At 33.4% G+C, this 20946-nt stretch overlaps 1 protein-coding gene across 1 annotated transcript in view; it reads right to left on the bottom strand.

Moving 5' to 3' along the window:
- Positions 1 to 19881, bottom strand: part of LOC138713204 (dendritic arbor reduction protein 1-like) — a 528115-nt gene extending 508234 nt beyond the window's left edge. The window contains exon 1 of the mRNA XM_069845107.1: positions 19644 to 19881. Coding sequence (XP_069701208.1) covers positions 19644 to 19814 — 171 coding nt within the window. The 5' untranslated portion in view covers positions 19815 to 19881. The remainder of the gene's footprint in view (positions 1 to 19643) is intronic.
- Between the last annotated feature and the right edge of the window lie 1065 nt (positions 19882 to 20946).

Below are 20946 nucleotides of genomic sequence, written 5' to 3'. Positions count from 1 at the left end.
AAATAAAATGTAACGATCCTCACATAATATATGAACACTTGCTGGACGCAGTGTAACAGTGTTGGGGTTTATCTTTACAGAACCGCCTGTTGTATCCCCACAGCAGTGAAAACGATACAGAAGAACATCTGGGCCGCAGCAGCGGACTCGTGAGTGAGTATCAGAACGTTTATCAGAGGTCTCCCCGCACCATTAACACCCGATCTTCAACTTCTTGCGCGCAATATTTCATGTAGCTGCGCGCTGTATGTCCACTAGCTGGCTGGCACCGGACTGCTCGGAGAACAAATTGATTCACTCTTATCCAGCTTCATATCGTTGCTATTGGTTACGGAAATGCTTCTCTTCAGAACGGAACATTTATTTTTCTCTGTATTTAATTTGTGATGTGTGTTGTTCGGTATGCGTATTAAGAAATTTGTCTTCCACTGCGTCTTTCCTACGTATTATTGAGTTTCTACTTGCATCTGGAAGTAACTACAGTCGAGATACCCTAACGATGTCAAGAGACGTATGGACATTAGTTTCGGAGTTATTTTTTTAAGCCTAAAGAAAGCAAAAAGTCTATATTATACAGTGTAAACCGTACGTAATATTATTAATTTCAGAGGGTTAATCTTTGCGATAATTGATATCAAAATTTTTAATACAATTTTGCTCGTTTTTACTTCCTTTATAAAACATTTCATAGCGTGTTTTGGGAAAGCCAATGGTTTATTCCCCAATATTCTCAGTCAATTTAAGAGAGCAGTGTATTATGGTAATAAATATTGAAAGAATTTTAGTTTTGTCCTTTAAATGTGCGGAAATTTGATCCGAACAAATGTAACTTTTCATTCTGCAAAGGAATTTTACAGTGTTAAATTTGTTCGGATGAAATTTCTGCACATTTAAAGAATAACACTAAAATAAAATTCTTTCAGTCATTTATTATAAGGCAAACTCAGCTATTTCGCAGTATGTCTAATTTCGCAGTATCTCATACATTAATTAGTTGTGGAGTTGTCCGTGTTTGTTTGAGCTTACAAAAAATACGGATAAATGCCAGAACCTGTCGGGGAATGTTTCATGCAGGAAGATACTATTGCAACGCATTCTGGCGAATGTTATACAACTATCTGCTTTAGTAGGTGTGTGTTTGCTCAGATAGAGTGAGTAAATTTGCATTGTTGTGTTTCTGGACATGATATCGTCGAGATATTCAGAACTGTAATTAGCACACTATGATTAATGAATTCTCTACATTCTTATGATTAATTTTAACCTTTGCTTGTTGTTTTATCTGATATAGTTTGTTCGTAATATGCTTTTGCCGGTACTCAATTTCTTAACTAGTTTCCGCTACTTGAAGACAGATCAGTTCGAGTGGCACGCAGATTCGAACTTCCTTTAAGATGCACTATGGGCTAAGTATGCGCCAGCCAGAAAATCTGTCCTACCATAGAGCAGCAGTGTCAACTCGCTCGAATTTGAACGATTTTTATGATGTGCTAGGAAGTTTATGAGAATGCAGAACTGAGTACCAAGCCTAATCTCATTTGAAATTGAAATGAAACAGGGTTTTCATTGATTACCAAAGCTAATAAAATTGTGTCCCCAAAAGGAGCAAAGTCTGTCCACCTTCAAACAACGGCAGAGAAAGGAGAAACAACAATTTTCTTGAATAATTTCGAGGAAAAATTGTTCCGGGGCCGGGTATCGAACCCGGGACCTTTGGTTAAACGTACCAACGCTCTCCCAACTGAGCTACCCGGGAACTCTATCCGACACCGATCCAATTTTTCCTTCTATATCCACAGACCTCAAAGTGGGCTGACAACCGTCAAGCAACCAACATTGAGTGCACACTAACTCTGTGTGACTTAAATTGTGGTTTTCTGTTACGTACAGTGACGTGTATTATGCAAATTAAGCTTTCAGGAATAACTCCCTGTAAAGTTAATTTGAATAATTTCGAGGAAAAATTGTTCCAGGGTCGGGTATCGAACCCGGGACCTTTGGTTAAACGTACCAACGCTCTCCCAACTGAGCTACCCGGGAACTCTATCCGACACCGATCCAATTTTTCCTTCTATCAATTTTCTTGCCAGCGGAAGCGGATTCGGATTAGGCCTAAACAGTTCTCATAATGTTTCTTTTTCTATCTTTGGCATAATATTTAATGCAGATATGTGTTAGATAAAATTATTAATTTACAACTAATATGGAAGCCTTTTCCTTTCTTTAGTGTTAATAATAGAAGACCAGTTATTCTACATTTATTGCCTACTTTGTTAATGTGTGTTCAGTTCATGTGTGTAAACAAGAACTGATGTTTAGATGACATTAAAACATGTTCTAAGCTAAAAAGATTAATTGATAAATGAGTTCTATTCAGTCAATACTTAACATAAAAGCACAATAAAACATGTTATAACAACATTTAAACAAATTTAAAAACAAACGTTTTCGCCAATTTTGATTGGCATCTTCAGGTCGTGTACGTCGAATAGAACATGTTATAATAAGTGAACACTTGGTATATAAAGTTAAAAACAGAAGTTAAGACTACAGTATAATGTAACTTAGAAACAGAGAATATAACATATTTTATTGTACGTTTATGTTAAGTATTGACAATAGAACTCCTTTATCAATTAACATTGAACTTAACGGAACCAATATGCTTTTAAAATTAAAAAGATTAATCTTGAAAATTGCAAAAATATTACTGCGAAATTGCCCGAGTAGTATTGCGAAGTTATACGTGTTCCTGAAACACACACATATGATCTCATGTTTTAGATGGAGGTATTTCCCTGTTGGGTTACACTTAAAAAATAAATTTTTTATAACAACCAGTACAGTTATGTCTAGTGATTAATTGCTGCATGAAGGAAATTTTTTCAAGCACTTTTGGATATAACTATAGACAGAAATCCTTAATACTGCGAAATTAGCCGAGTTTGCCTTATAAGGTATAAAGTGAGTTCACAAATCTTGTAACATCCATTACGGAACCTTTTCTTTATTTTCTGCAATAATAATAGGCCTAAATTTTATTCAAGCGACTTTTTTATGTTAAATGATACTGATCTCCTAAATTGATTCTAATAATAAAAGTTGATAAAAGTAATTTCATTTTCAATATATAGAGTTTTAAAATACCGTAGTAAAAATGTAACGTCCGTGGCAAGTGGAATGGTTCTGTTCTGTGTTACACAAAATCTGGAACAGTACCGCAGTTAACCAACGTCGGGTTCCGAACTATAAACCTGTGCTGTCTGTATGTCGGAGTATTGACCTCTGACCTCGATCTGAAGCTTTCCTACAGCTACATGGCTATTATTATGTCACACGAGACCCAGTGTAGAGTTACAATGCCCTTCACCCTCTCTTTTACTGCTGAATGGCCATAAATTTCATATACAGATGTCGTGGCTGAGATGGAATAAGAAAGAGGACATTGATTGCTCGTAGTTAATTAAACTTTATGTGAAAACTCTACAGCGACAGTAAACGAGAGGTTAAGTGTTGTGAGGGAAAAGAAAATTACAGTCTTATGTTTCTAAAGAGGCCCCACAGAAATGTATGACGCGATTTCTTTGCGCTAATGTATAAGAGACGTGACAGTTTACATGCAGTTCGAATTTAGAAGGCATATCGTCATTGTTCCTGCAATAACTCCTGTGTGACATATTTATCGATTTTCAGATTTTTGCTCTATTACGTAACTTAAATAGTGATGCAGCAAATAACAAAAATCTCCTATATGTAATTATATTTCTTTCTTTCGAAAATGTAAGAATTCACAATCTCCTATGTACCATTGCCGTGGAATGAGTAAATGTGTTTTTTTTTCCTACTGAAAAGTTTTAGGCCTATATTTCGCACATAGGAGTTACTGCAGGAACAACGATGATATATTTCTTAAAACAAAATGTTAATTTTTTATTACAACTATCAGTTTCTATATAAACAACATGATTTTCTGCAAAAAAACAAAAACATTAAAAAGTGTTATTCATAGACATTTCGCTAGCCCTTGCTACGAGCGTGCTAAACTAGCCCCGGCTATCGACTGTTACTTGAACAGGATTCATATCATATCATATCAAGTCATATCATATCATATCATATCATATCATATCATATCATATCATATCATATCAAGTCATATCATATCATATCATATCATATCATATCATATCATATCATATCATAATATATCATATCATATCATATCATAGGCTATCATATATCATATCATATATCATATCATAGGCTATCATATCATATCATATCATACATCATATCATATCATATCATATATCATATCATACATCATATATCATATCATATCATATCATATCATATCATATCATATCATATCATACATCATATATCATATCATATGTCATATCATATCATACATCATATATCATATCATATCATACATCATATATCATATCATATCATACATCATATATCATATCATATCATATTATATCATATCATATCTACATCATATATCATATCATATCATACATCATATATCATATCATATCATACATCATATATCATATCATCATATATCATATCATATCATACATCATATATCATATCATCATATATCATATCATATATCATACATCATATATCATATCATATCATATCACACATCATATATCATATATTATACATCATATATCATATCATATCATACATCATATATCATATCATCATATATCATATCATATCATACATCATATATCATATCATCATATATCATATCATATATCATACATCATATATCATATCATATCATATCACACATCATATATCATATATTATACATCATATATCATATCATATCATTTCATATCATATCATATCATACATCATATCATATATCATATCATATATCATATCATATCATATCGCTAACACTGGTTTATGAATACGAAAAACGTTAGTTCGCTGATCATCCACCGGAAGCCCGCGCTAAGAATGTCTATGAATACGGCCCAAAGTTGCTAAGGTAACAAAATCTGCGAGACAAAAAGTGTTTACGACTATTTCGTTTATATGACGTCATTCCATTTTCGGCCAATGAAGTGTAATAAAATTTTGAATTCCAACCAATCACAGTCATACATCGTGATAATTTCTGCAGCTTGATTTATCACTATCAATTTATCGCATGGTCGTTCTTTTGTTTAGTCAGTGTCGCCAACTGTTTCCACATAAATCAATAAGCATGAATCCATTGTACTAAATAAAGTGCGAAATCCTACTTCCACATCTACATCTTCATCTTCTAATTCTATGTCCATCGTATCTAAAGAAAATGACACTCCATCATAATAATTTTTCATTTAATTAATGTATTAATCAGGTTTTTGTGATTACACTATAAAATGTTTAAACTAAATTATGATTTCAGCAGATAATGAAAACGTATTTCTGTTATAATAACAAGAGAAAAGCGCAGTACATGTAATTAACATTTTTAAACCTGTATTTCGCTTTTATCAATTGGCATTACTGAAAAACATTCAACTTCTTTATTGCGGTAATCGTTATTCATCTATTTCGACTTCACAATGTCTGAATAGGTTAAGTATTCATAAATATAGAATTATTAACATTTTGTGAGTGAATTTTAGAGATATATTATTTACATGTTTATTTTATTCACGAAATAGTCCTAATAAATGTCACTCGAGATCTCAGATTACTATAGATAATAAAGCGACGAAAGAAAAACTTCTATGAGAAAAATGCTTGAGTTCTATGCAGACTGAAGGAATAATCAGTTTTGTTATTTTCTCCGAGAACAAATGTTGCGTATGTGCTGCACTGAAATAAAAGTGACGGACGTATACTCTGTGTGACAGAAAATGTTACGAGTTCTATGGAAACAAAAGAACCATACGGTAATTTCTACGAAGTGACAAATTTCATGGAAACGAAGTGACAAATGATAAGTTTCTGTGAAATCGAATGCGAGGCGTTCTATGAAAACCAGAGAGATAAGTGTTAAGTTTCTATGCAAATAAATGTGATGAGTTCTGCGGAAACAAATGTGATGGATATGAAGTTCTATGAGGACGAATTTAGTAAGTTCTATAGAAAGTAAACCAAAAAAAAAAGTATTGATTTTATATGGAACATGAGCGGTAATTCCTAATAAAACAAGAACTCCTAGCTGTAAGTTTCTATAAGCAAAAGCAGATGTTATTGTTAAAAAAGTATTAATGGTAAGTTTCCGTTAGACGAAATGTGATTAATTTCTATGCAGGGAGATGTTTCTATAGACAAAAGAGATGTTATTTCCATGTAAGAAGTTGTAAATCATGCGTTTCTATGACACCAATTACTCGTAAAGTTAAGTTTCTAATAGAGCAATGAAATAGGCTGTATTTAACATAGAAAATACTGACGTCATTTTGTAATGATTTATCGAATAAAATCTAGTTTGAAAATAAAATGAGATCAGAACTCATCATAAAAAATGATGTTTCAATAGAAACAAAAGATGGGTAAAAGGATGTTTCCATGGAAACAAAAGCGATGAGCGTTGAAGTGTGAAACGGTAAAAGCCAAATAATTCACTGACTGGAATTAAACTTAAGTAAGATGTTTGACACAAAGTTTCTACACGGCTCACAGAATCAGTTGTGATGCAGTGACGAATCTTTGTGTGCGCTTTGTTTAGAGACTTTCAGACTCAGGAAACAGGCCTACAGAATTTGACTTCGTCGACTACGAATGCATGTTCACGGGTCTTCTTGACGGAGGTCCTGCGTGTTGCCAGTCTTAACGTCTGGATCCTGTCCACGCTCTATATTGTTTCTTAAACCAGTGGCGGCTTGTAATATAGTTAAAAAATTAAATTAGGCCTATTCTTTGTAACAGAAGAGATTTATTGGATTAAATTGACAGATAATGGAGTTCCTAGGTTGACTCTCGAGACAACACAATAAAACATAGGACTTTGGAAAAATGCAGATATAACTTTGTTAAATCTTTATAAAATAATTACAGTGTGTGTTAGAGAATCGTACTATATCTAGAAATCTAATTTTCTTTTTTAAATTAAATTGTTCCAAGTGTGACAGGGAATCAAAACTTCTGCTTAATTTGACGTTAAAAACTGGTCATGAAGTGAATTTCCAGCTGAATAAATAAAGAATTTTCAACATTTGCTATAGATACTCTACATTTGAGGTATAACAAATTGTGGCTAGCATCATTCGTTAAGAAAGAAAGAAAGAAAGAAAGAAAGAAAGAAAGAAAGAAAGAAAGAGAGAGAAAGAATTTTTATTTTATTATTTTTTAATTTTTTAATTGGGTTATTTTACGACGCTGTATTAACATCTAAGGTTATTTAGCGTCTGAATGATATGAAGGTGATAATGCCGGTGAAATGAGTCCGGGATCCAAAACCGATAGTTACCTAGCATTTGCTCGTATTGGGTTGAGGGAAAACCCCGGAAAAAACCTCAACCAGATAACTTGTCCCGACGGGAATCGAACCCGGGCCACCTGGTTTCGCGGCCAGACGCGCTGAACGTTACTCCACAGGTGTGGACGAGAGAAAGAAAGAAAGAAAGAAAGAAAGGATGAGAGAGAGAGAGAAAGGATGGGAGAGAGAGAAAGAAAGAGAGAAGAAAAGAAAGAAAGAAAGTGAGAGAGAAAGAAAGAAAGAATGAGAGAGAGAAAAGATGAGAGAGAGAAAGAAAGAGAGAAGGAAAGAAAGAAAGTGAGAGAGAAAGAAAGAGAGAAGGAAAGAAAGAAAGAAAGTGAGAGAGAAAGAAAGACAGAGAGAAAGAAAGAGAGAGAAAGGAAGATAGAAAGAAAGAGAGAGAGAAAGAACAAAGAGAGAGAGAAAGAGAGAAGAAAAGAAAGAAAGAGAGAGAGAAAGAAAGAAAGAGAAAGAGAGAGAGAGAAAGAAAGAAAGAAAGAAAGAAAGAAAGAAAGAAAGAGAAAGAAAGAGAGAAAGAAATAAAGAAAGAGAGAGAGAAAGAACAAATATAGAGAGAAAGAAAGAGAGAAGGAAAGAAAGAAAGTGAGAGAGAAAGAAAGAAAGAGAAAGAGAGAAAGAAATAAAGAAAGTGAGAGAGAAAGAACAAAGAGAGAGAGAAAGAGAGAAGGAAAGAAAGAAAGGAAGAAAGAAAGAAAGAAAGGGAGAAAGAAAGAAAGAAAGTGAGAGAGAAAGAACAAAGAGAGAGAGAAGGAAAGAAAGAAAGAAAGTGAGAGAGAAAGAAAGAGAAAGAAAGAGAAAGGAAGAGAGAAAGAGAGAAGGAAAGAAAGAAAGTGAGAGAGAAAGAAAGAGAAAGAAAGAAAGAGAGAGAGAAAGAAAGAAAGAGAGAGAAAGAAAGAGAGAAAGAAAAAGAGAGAAAGAGAAGGAAAGAAAGAAAGAAAGAGAAAGTAAGAAAGAGGGAGAAAGAAAGAAAGAAAGAAAGAAATGTGTTAGTTCTATATAAATCACTCTGTAGAACTATAACGATCCCAAGATATACAATCTTAGAAAAAAGTGTTGTCACACAGCTACTTTATAAGTCCCAGAAAGGATGCAGTGCGCATGATCAGACATACAACGAAAGAAAACTAATTTATTACCTCAACTGGCTCTTCTCTTGTGATTCAGGTCGCTCGTCCTCTGATCATGCGCATTGCCTCCTTCCTGGGACTTATAAAATATCTGTGTGACAAAACTTTTTTCTAAGACTGTACGATAACTTTTCTTCGTCTCTCTGTCCATCTGAAAACGGAGTTAGACGCAAGCAATCAGAGAAACATTGTTTTATACACTTGGCTGGCAATAGAAGAAGTGCAAGCTGCACCTCGTTTGAATATTCACCATTGCTTTCTCCCTCATTTAGAACCAGAATGACAAGTGACTATTATTTATGTGTAATAAATTTTCTAACCACGCGACAATAGCATCTGATTAATACAGGTTTTCGATTTTGCAAGGGAAATAATGTACGAATTCATACAATTTACTTACAATGTTATTCAATGTATAGTTCACGGTGAGGGAACATCTATAACTTCAACACTTTTATGTTACTGTCTGCCTCTTCAGCTACTTATGCATAGAAGTTTATATTATTTGCAAGCATGACCTCAACATTCTTGTCTAATGGTGCTCTTATGTTGCGTATGAAATTTCTTGTTTTTCTTGAACGAAAATAACTTGTATGACAAGGAATGAGTTAAATTATAGGTAGTCGAAGCGACAATAATTGCACTGCGACATAAATTTCCAATCTATATGACAAAGCGTCTAATAGGGCTATTACAGCCTTTTTCTTTTAATATGCAACAAAATTACCGATTATACAGGGTGAGTCGTAAGTAATGTCATTAATTTCAGGGGGGGGGGTATTCTTTGAGATAATTAAAAAAAAGTAATACAGTTTTGCTCGTTTTTGCTTTCTTTTCGAGATACAAATTGTTTTAACATTTCATAGCGTGTTACGGGAAAACCATTGATTTAATTTCCAATATGCTCAGTCAGTTTAAGAGAGCAGTGTTTTATGATAATAAATCATTGAAAGAATTTTAGTTTTGTCCTTTAACCCTTAAATTCACAAAGTATTCTTTAGGTTACAAGAGGTTAATATCTATATATATATATATATATATATATATATATATATATATATATATATATATATATAATTTGAACTGGTAATGGAAATTAAGGGAAAACGGCTGAACGGATTTCAATAAATGACCCCTCATTTTGAAGCTTCGAACCCAAAGTTTTTCGGAAAAATAGTAGTTTTCAGTGAAATGACAATTTTCTTACATCATTTTCCTTTTTTCCAAAATCCATCTTTCGTCAGTTTTGAGAACTAATTAATTGCATTCACGGCCGACTTGATGTTCGCTTCCTTAAGCGATGCGAGCATCAAGTCGGCCGTGTTGCATTTCAAAATAAAACAAAAAACACACTACAATAAACAATAGGCTATTACACGAAGGCCATGACCTACAGGATTGCTGACATAGAGTTCAGACGGCTCAGATTCTTTCCCATCATAATGCCAATATGTCGATCTTCATTTGTGCAATTTTTTGATAACGTGTAAAAAATAATTTACAGGTCTAATTCTCTGGTCTGTAGTTTTCCGAGTACAGCCGTGTATTTGATATTAAGAACTACAAAACGTAAGAATGTTTGATGACATTATTACCATTAAAAGTGAAATATTATTATAGTTAATGCAACACATAATGCTATACTGATATATGAAAGTGAAACCTTTTAGGGGCTTTATGTAAGTAGACGCAGAGAAAGAATATTTTATATTAGATCTTCATTTCTATAATTTACTGAGTAACGGCTATAGGCCTATATAAACTTATGTTACTGAAAACTATAAAACTTACGTAAGGTAACAATATTGTTATTAAAAATGAAATACTTTTATAATTATTAATCAAGTGGTGTGGGTCTTTTTCACATATGTAACGGCAGTGTGATATAGATATTTATATATCTGATTCTCTAACTTTCCTTGGTAGTAATTGAGTCATGATTCCTATTTTAGCTGCGTCTTTAAATACATCGAAATTAATTTCATATTTCTTTGGTTTAATTGATTAGATTTGTGATCGCTGCCAAGAATATTTTGTTGTAGGGAAAATAGTATGCCATTTCACTTCTTGCTACCGTGATGAGTAAGTTTATTTCCCGCAACCAGCAACGAACGAAACACTGAAACTGCTAACGATTTACGATGGACAATTTTATTTAGGGCGCATATAAGATTCTACAACTCTGACATATCATTCGCCTCATTTTCCACATCTCAGCAATAAATTCCTCACAACAGCCTATATTACAGAAAATATACGAAATAATATTCATTGTTACACAAATTAATCCAGCAGTATTTGGTAGATCAGTATTGTCTGGAAGAAGCGCAAAAATTACAATTCCTAAGAAAAGACCAAAAGGTATCACTTATTGATAAAACAAGAGGCCTACAAGATTTTGTAGTCTCTTGATCACCTCAGCAAGATCTCTTAGTGGGAAAAAGTGATTCTGCCCTCTACTTTTCAGGGTAGTTCACGAAACATGCAGCAGCTATACCAAAATGCTAAGTCTTTTGTTCAAAGCATGACAAACCTTACATTTTCTTAACTTTCACCTAAAATCCGCAATGACCCGAAATAGCTACTGCATTACACCCACATCAAAATCCCACTGATCATCCGGACATTGTTACTTGCGATTTCGCATTGAAACTCAAGAACTGAAGACGGATAGGTTCAAGGAAAAGTATTTGGCAAAATATATATATATATATATATATATATATATATATATATATATATATATATATATTCAGAGGGAGTATGTTTTACTATCATGGAAGCAAATAACTATCAAAATGTCAGGTATTCTTCATTGAAAATAAATCTGAACAATTTTTATTTGAATTTTTTATGGACTTAGTTTGCAGCAATTGCTGCACAAGCCACTAGTTATGCTGTAATTTTAATAGAGCAATAGAAATAATTTATAGGAAAATTAAATAAACAAAATTACACAATACTATAATATTGTACAATATATAAAATATTGACATTGCGATAGTTGTTTTCTTTACAGTCCGACACGGTTTAATAAACTAGTGTGAGAAATGAAGTTTTGCCAATTTAAGAGGTAAGTATGCAGACGTTTGATGCGGACAAATGTAACTTTTCGTTCTGAAAAGGAATTTTGTGCGAGATCGTGCGTATTTGCTTGTTTTCCGCACAGAACCAATACGCGGTAAGTGTGAAATACCACATTCAGTATTCCCAACGTAACACACATAACAATTTCCCTCTTCTTACCGCTTAAGCGCGACATTCATTTTACTGCTTTAGGCTTTTAACATATTATTTTTAGAGACGTTTAACATACTAATAATTATAAATTGGAAACTTACCACTGCAATTTCACCTAAATTGCAATGTTAATTATTGTTTTTAAATATTTGCAAAAATTAAGTAAACTCTACTACTCCACGAAACTTATTGCATTCCTGATACAAGTAACATTAAGGAAGCCGTGAAAAAATCAACAAGATTCCAGATGCCAATATTATTACTGCAATATGTTGTATAAGTAATATTGTTAAAATATTAAAATGAAAAATAAATCATTACATAACCTTACCGTTTGCTTTAAGTTCGCATTTTTAGACTGGGGGAAAGAAAAGACAGACGTATATCACGGCCTGCTGGAGTATAGTAAACACAGAAAACATTTTATAGCAACAATGTTGAAGAAAGATATTTTGGTTTTCCGAAATTGCCGTCCTTAAACAGAAACCAACATGGAGATTTCATTGCAACTAATTAGAAATTAGCTCAACTACGTTTCGCTTTTTCAATCTTTTCCTCGACTATGAAAACGTCAACATACCGCTCTTGTAACGTATATTACTATTACAATGTTACATTTGTTCGTTTCCCCCCCCCCGCCCTCGTATTTCGAGAATGCTTCAAACGATGAATCAGCCAGTTTTCACCTATTTCATCCATTGGTCTTGATTCTCTAACATGAAGTGAAAACCAAAAAAACTTGAAAAGAGAATATACCGGTACATAAGAAAGGAATCATGTGTGATATTCTTCTATATTTGTTTTTATTTTATATTATCTAGGCCTACAATTTTAATCTGAGATTAAACTAAGGGTCTTAGATTATTTTAAATGGAACATTAAGCGGAAGAGACATTATTTCCATTTAATTATCATGTTTTATCTTCAATGGAAACTGGAATCTTATGAAAAAATCAGTCATTGTACTACGTACTTCGAATCGAGGAAGAAAACTAAAATAATTATTATTTGGGGTTCGTCTATTTGTAACGGATAAGTTTATACGTTTGTTAGAAACCAATTTTCATCTAGAATATTAGCTACTGTTATGTTTAGAAATAAGTCTCAGGACTTTCTGGTAGCAAAATTCATCACACTATAATCTCCAGTGGCCTATTTCACGAAAGTACAAATTGTAGGCGAGAAAAGTTATAAATCTCCATGCAAATTTTTGTGTTTCGCCAAGATAGTATTGTAAATTTCTAAGTGAAGTGGAAAAACAACAAGTTCCAGGCAATGATATTACGAATTCATTTGTCATTTTTTTATACTAATTGTACGTTATAAATTCACAAATTTTGTAACAAATTCTTACAATACTATTGATAATGGGTAAATAATTGGAATGGAGGTTACTATTATTTTAGATCCTAAAATTGGCTGAGATTTTTTTTATAAAAAATACATGTATTCTTCTTCTGGTGATGAACAAATTGAGATTAAGTTTGTATATAAAAACACACAACTTCTGAATGAAAAATACTGAAGATATTTTCATAATGACTGAAGAGTAGGCCTACAGTGTTGAAAAAAAAAATGCGTTACCACGCATTTCGAAAGCAGTAAAGGTACCTAAAATATTATTTTGGGAGTAATTGTAAAGAACATATTTCGAAAGAAGAGTGTATAAACTGCTTGAAGTTTTATCTCAGAACTCAAATTGAATAAATTGTAACTTCTAGGGACTTCTAGAAACCGTCGCACTTGATTTAGTGTTACCTTTATTTAGTAAATAGACATATAATGTGTGCTATATGACAAGTCCGTCCCACAGTCGTGTTTCTATCGCTACAACTATTGTGTTCTTCTAGAAAAACAGTGATAAGTTTCTATAGAAACTTACTTACTTACTTACAAATGGCTTTTAAGGAACACGAAGGTTCATTGCCGCCCTCACATAAGCCCGCCATCGGCCCCTATCCTGTGCAAGATTAATCCAGTCTCTATCATCACACCCCATCTCCCTCAAATCCATTTTAATATTATCCTCCCATCTACGTCTCGGCCTCCCTAAAGATCTTTTTCCCTCCGGTCTCCCAACTAACACTCTATATGCATTTCTGGATTCGCCCATACGTACTACATGCCCTGCCCAACTCAAACGTCTGGATTTTAAGTTCCTAATTATGTTAGGTGAAGAATACAATGCGTGCAGTTCCATGCAACAATCTTCATCAAACCACGGTTTCTTTTTCTTAGTTTCATAATAACCTATGCTCTGCTCAGCTGCAATTTTGATACTATCTCTGATATTTTCCCACACGCTATTAACATCTAATTCTTTCTCAACTTCGTCGGAACTTTCTAAAGTGGCAAACCTATTCGAAATTTCGACCTGATAATTTTGCTTAGCTTCCTCGTCCTTTAATTTCAAAATATTGAATTTAGTAATATTAACTTGTTGCTCTACTCGCTTGGCTACTGATAATCTTTCTCTTAATTCTCCAGTCACCAAATAATGGTCAGAATTACAATCTGTACCCCTGAAAGTTCGAATATCTACTATACTAGTATGTCTCCGTTTATCTATCAAGATGTGATCTATTTGGTTGTGTGTCAATCCATCTGGAGAAGTCCAAGTATTCTACAGAAACTACAGTAACTTATACTACACTAACTTATAACAAATGACTTCTGAAAATATTGGAGACATTTGCATAATAATTCAGTAAGAATACAAAGTTCAACCACGAAGACGTTACCATATATTTCGAAGAAAGCCTTGGTGAGGTTGACAAGGAAGACATTCAGGAGAAATATTTGGTCCTTAACTTTAAGTTTGAATATTGTAAGAAGTTTCTACGACAATAGAAACAAATGATAATCTCAAACGACTTTAAAAGGGGGGAAAATAAAAGAGTTTTGTGTAATTTTTCAGAATGGTAATGATTCAGTAAGAACTGAGAGTTTTACAAGGAAATGATCATAAGTTTCTATGACGACAAAAATAAGTGAAAATCTGAAATTAATGTCGTACGAAAAACACGAAAACTTTTGCTTTATGACTCAGTAACAACATTGGAAACAACAGCTGAAAGGTTCCTCTGGCGACGGAAACGAATGACTGTCATGTTTGGAAGGAAAAAAAGTTTTGTGTTATGATTTAACAATAATGTTAAGTTAATAAGGAAACAGCAATAAGTTTCTATGGCAACGAAAACGAATCATGTATTATGATTTAGTAACAATGTTCAATTAATATGGAAACAGCAATAAGTTTCTATGGCAACGAAAACGAATCATGTATTATGATTTAGTAACAATGTTCAATTAATATGGAAACAACAATAAGTTTCTATGGCAACGAAAACGAATCATGTATTATGATTTAGTAACAATGTTCAATTAATATGGAAACAGCAATAAGTTTCTATGGCAACGAAAACGAATCATGTATTATGATTTAGTAACGATGTTCAATTAATATGGAAACAGCAATAAGTTTCTATGGCAACGAAAACGAATCATGTATTATGATTTAGTAACAATGTTCAATTAATATGGAAACAGCAATAAGTTTCTATGGCAACGAAAACGAATCATGTATTATGATTTAGTAACAATGTTCAATTAATATGGAAACAACAATAAGTTTCTATGGCAACGAAAACGAATCATGTATTATGATTTAGTAACAATGTTCAATTAATATGGAAACAGCAATAAGTTTCTATGGCAACGAAAACGAATCATGTATTATGATTTAGTAACAATGTTCAATTAATATGGAAACAACAATAAGTTTCTATGGCAACGAAAACGAATCATGTATTATGATTTAGTAACAATGTTCAATTAATATGGAAACAGCAATAAGTTTCTATGGCAACGAAAACGAATCATGTATTATGATTTAGTAACAATGTTCAATTCATATGGAAACAACAATAAGTTTCTATGGCAACGAAAACGAATCATGTATTATGATTTAGTAACAATGTTCAATTAATATGGAAACAGCAATAAGTTTCTATGGCAACGAAAACGAATCATGTATTATGATTTAGTAACGATGTTCAATTAATATGGAAACAGCAATAAGTTTCTATGACAACGAAAACGAATCATGTATTATGATTTAGTAACAATGTTCAATTAATATGGAAACAGCAATAAGTTTCTATGGCAACGAAAACGAATCGTGTATTATGATTTAGTAACAATGTTCAATTAATATGGAAACAACAATAAGTTTCTATGGCAACGAAAACGAATCATGTATTATGATTTAGTAACAATGTTCAATTAATATGGAAACAACAATAAGTTTCTATGGCAACGAAAACGAATCATGTATTATGATTTAGTAACAATGTTCAATTAATATGGGAACAACAATAAGTTTCTATGGCAACGAAAACTAATCATGTATTATGATTTAGTAACAATGTTCAATTAATATGGAAACAACAATAAGTTTCTATGGCAACGAAAACGAATCATGTATTATGATTTAGTAACAATGTTCAATTAATATGGAAACAACAATAAGTTTCTATGGCAACGAAAACGAATCATGTATTATGATTTAGTAACAATGTTCAATTAATATGGAAACAACAATAAGTTTCTATGGCAACGAAAACGAATCATGTATTATGATTTAGTAACAATGTTCAATTAATATGGAAACAACAATAAGTTTCTATGGCAACGAAAACGAATCATGTATTATGATTTAGTAACAATGTTCAATTAATATGGAAATAACAATAAGTTTCTATGGCAACGAAAACGAATCATGTATTATGATTTAGTAACAATGTTCAATTAATATGGAAACAACAATAAATTTCTATGGCGACGAAGACAAATGATGATTCCTTAAAAGCCAGTAAGTAAGTAAGTATACTAGGCAATAGCTGCTCCCAATTAATGTTAATCAACAAATGTTAAAATCATGAATATTACTAATTTTAAAATGTCTTGTCTCATGACTAATATAATTGCTTTGTGGATTTACATACAATAGCCTTGTGATCGGAATAATCTAGATCCTGAACATACACATTATACAGAGTGTTATCTAAACTTGTAAACATATTTATTTTTTTTATATATTTTGATGTACCGAAGTACATATGATATTTCCATGCAGATATTCTGCGTCATCATATGATGAAAGAGTGATGGAACGGAGAAAAATTCTCTCCGGCGCCGGGATTTGAACCCGGGTTTTCGGTCCTGCGTTCATAGACATCTATGACGTAGTGCAGAGGGCGGCCACTAGATGGAACCCAAGAGATGGAGCTTAAAGAGCTGAAAACCCGGGTTCAAATCCCGGCGCCGGAGAGAATTTGTAAACATAGGTATTGTCAAGACAAGCATCGCCTCTACTCTGTTCAAAAATTGTTTGAAAACAACCATTAGACTTAAAAATATTAACAAGTTTAAAACTGTTACCCAAATTCAAGAGACAATCAATGTTTAAATTCACCAAAAATTAACATTTGAAAAATTTATTTAAAAGATAAGTTAATAATTACTCTAAAGCAGCGTTTCTCAAACTTTTTTGAAGTGGGGACCACTTTTTTAAGTCAGAACAGTTCCGCGGACCACCTTACTCTTGTTCCCTTTGAAAGCAAATTTATCATTTTTGTAATTAATTTCAATAATTGCAATATGTTATATAATGAAATATCATTACAAATAATTTATCAGCATATCAATAACAACCTCATAAAATTACTTACAAAAACACTCCCAAAAATAATATACACTTATGAAAAAATAAATAAATAAATAATTATTATGATTTAGTTAATATGGAAAGAAAAATAAGTTTCTATGGCGACGAAAACAAATTATGACTATCATGTGACGGAAAACATAAATTAAGTTTGTACATATTATTTTTCAGTTACAAAGCTTTGTAGGCTATATCTTATGGGAAAATTAGCTGTTAGTTTCTGTGTTAACGAAGAGAAATGACTGCTCGACGTGACTTTATGGAAAACGCTAAAAACTTATGCGTAGAGATTAACAGATTTCAACGCTAAATAAGGAACGCGTTACAATAGTTTCGATGGCGTGAAACCAAATAAAAAAACGTCTTCGTGAGATTATCTCCTAAGGAAAAGTTTAGATGGAAGGGATTGTTGTTTATTTCAAGGTTCAGGTTTTCAAAATTTAGGTAAAATACTACAGCCATTGCAGCGATCGAAATTCGGGTAGTTAAAAGATCATCGCATCTGTGTTGTAGTCTATCTAGTACTTGAACACACAGAATACGTTTTACATGGTTAGCCCATCTTTTCCTGCTAAATAATGATGTATTATTTTAAGGTTCAGATTTTGAAAATTAGTTGAAATACTGCAGCCATTGCAGGGATCCGGATTGTTAAAAGATCATCACATTTACGTTGCATCTAGTACTTGAACACACAAAATACGTGTTACATGGCTAGCCCATCTTTTATTAGTAAATAATGGTGTATTATTTTAAGGTTCAGGTTTTCAAAATTAGTTGAAATACTGCTGCCATTGCAGGGCTCCGGATAGTTAAAAGATCATCACATTTGTGTTGTATCTAGTACTTGAACACATAGAATACGTATTACATGGCTAGCCCATCTTTCACTAGTAAATAGTAATGTATTAGGATATTAAGGTTCAGGTTTTCAAAATTAGTTGAAATACTGCTGCCATTGCAGGGCTCCGGATAGTTAAAAGATCATCACATTTGTGTTGTATCTAGTACTTGAACACATAGAATACGTATTACATGGCTAGCCCATCTTTCACTAGTAAATAGTAATGTATTAGGATATTAAGGTTCAGGTTTTCAAAATTAGTTGAAATACTGCAGCCTTTGCAGGGATCCGGATAGTTAAAAGATCATCACATTAGTGTTGTATCTAGTACTTGAACACACAGAATGCGTGTTACATGGTTAGCCCATCTTTTACTAGCGTACTATTTTAAGGTTCAGGTTTTAAAAATTCAGCTAAAATACTACAGCCATTGCAGGAATCGAAATTCGGGCAGTTAAAAGATCATCACATCTGTGTTATATCTAGTAAGCCTACTTTGAACACACAGAATATGTGCTACAAGGCTAGCCCATCTTCTACTTGTAAACAATGGTATATTATTTTAAGATTCAGGTTTTCAAAATTTAGTTTAAATAATGCAGCCATTGCAGGGATCAAAATCCAGATAGTTAAAAGATCATCACATTTGTGTTGTATCTAGGATTTTGAACACATAGAATACGTGTTACATGGCTAGCCCATCTTTAACTAGGAAATAATGATGTATTATTTTAAGGTTCAGGTTTTCAAAATTAGTTGAAATACTGCAGCCATTGCAGGGTTCCGGATAGTTAAAAGATCATCACATTTGTGTTGTATCTAGTACTTGAACACACAGATCTACGTATCACATGGTTAACCTATCTTTTACTAGTAAATAATGATGTATTATTTTAAAGTTCAGGTTTTCAAAATTAGTTGAAATACTGCACCCATTGCAGGGATCCGAATAGTTAAAACATCATCACATTTGTGTTGTATCTAGTACTTTGAACACATAGAATACGTGTTACATGGTTAGCCCATCTTTTACTAGTAAATAATGATATATTATTTTAAGGTTCAGGTTTTCAAAATTTAGCTAAAATACTACAGCCATTCCAGGGATCAAAATCCGGGCAGTTAAAAGATCATCACATCTGTGTTGCATCTAGCACTCGAACACGCAGAATACGTGCTACCTGGCTAGGCCTCCACCTCCTACTAGTAAACAATGATGTAACACTGGCATACCTGCATTTGTAACCAAGTGTCGAGATAGTTCTGTCCAGAGGAAGACCCCCAGCTCGCACTGTCAGCACTAGCACAATCACCAGGGTGATCCGGAACTATCTGATCATCGTCGAGGCTCAGAGCTGTGGTAGAAGAGTTAGGCCTGAGCACGCAGCATGCGCCGGTCTCCATGCTATGGCTTGACACAACACCTCACACGCACTGTCCCCACATTCGAACACCTGTTAGCTCTGGCGCGCTCCTCCAACGTCTAAACACTGAGGCAGAGAGAGCCACCTTGTCTGTTCGAGTCTCTCCCCCCACCGCACTTGCGAAACCAGAGATTTTCTTCTCTCTCTCTTCCTCTCCGTCTTCATCACATTCCTTTTCTTGCCTCCCCCCTCCACAGTCTGTAGACTCGTGCCGAGATACTATTTATGAATGGGGCAGGCCCCGGGGACTAGCGGTGACCAATCCCGTGCCAGCTGCAGCTGCCTCTTGCGTGTGGTCCCTCACTCTCTTTGGCCTCTTTCTCTCTCTTGCTCACAAACTCTCTCTCTCTCTCACTCTCTTCGAGTTCCACCAGCATCGCACAGTAGTATCCGCTCCACTCCGGCAAGTGTTTCTAGTTTCCATTTCTCTTTGGCACACGCAATGTTGTAGGATATTCAAAACAAACAAGAGGACCCAGGATATGCAACCAGAGTGACATCAACGGTTAGGCAGGACAAGTGTTGCAATACAATTAATAGGTGTTATCAGTGGCGCCAACTTTTTAAAAATATTGAGTGGGCTCAAACACTTGATCATAATTTCCCAAACGAATCTCATAAATCCTCCCTTTAATGATACCATTTGTCGTAATATTGATGTGACTGCAGATAGTATAGGCCTATATAGAGGGAGCAGGTATTTATGGAGATTAATTTTATCATCTGTGTTTTTTAATATTGGTGTCAGCGGAGATTGATTTGTACTTTTTTTTTACCAAGGAGCAATTCTGATTTAGAAAAGGTTTAAACACTTTGGATGCCATTGAAAAACCAATCTCAACTGTCATCTCTGGGTTCGATAATTGTGACAGCTCATTTGCTATTTGCTACTATCGGTAGGAGAGATGATTATAGTGCACGTCAACAATGCATCCTTACTTATTTAAATTTTACTCAACAGTAATCTCACTAGACGTTTTGATTTATCTAGAGAAAATCAAAACTCGAGTGGGATTTAATTGACTATTACACGATTAGAAGAAAGTATATAAAGATTAGAAGTAACGAAGTACTCCAATACAGTAATATATTAATTGACTTACGAAAATACA

Source organism: Periplaneta americana, chromosome 14, assembly GCF_040183065.1.
Source record: "Periplaneta americana isolate PAMFEO1 chromosome 14, P.americana_PAMFEO1_priV1, whole genome shotgun sequence".
Classification (NCBI taxonomy): domain Eukaryota; kingdom Metazoa; phylum Arthropoda; class Insecta; order Blattodea; family Blattidae; genus Periplaneta; species Periplaneta americana.
Note: the sequence above shows the minus strand (reverse complement) of the source record. Positions and strands in the feature narration are given on the sequence as shown.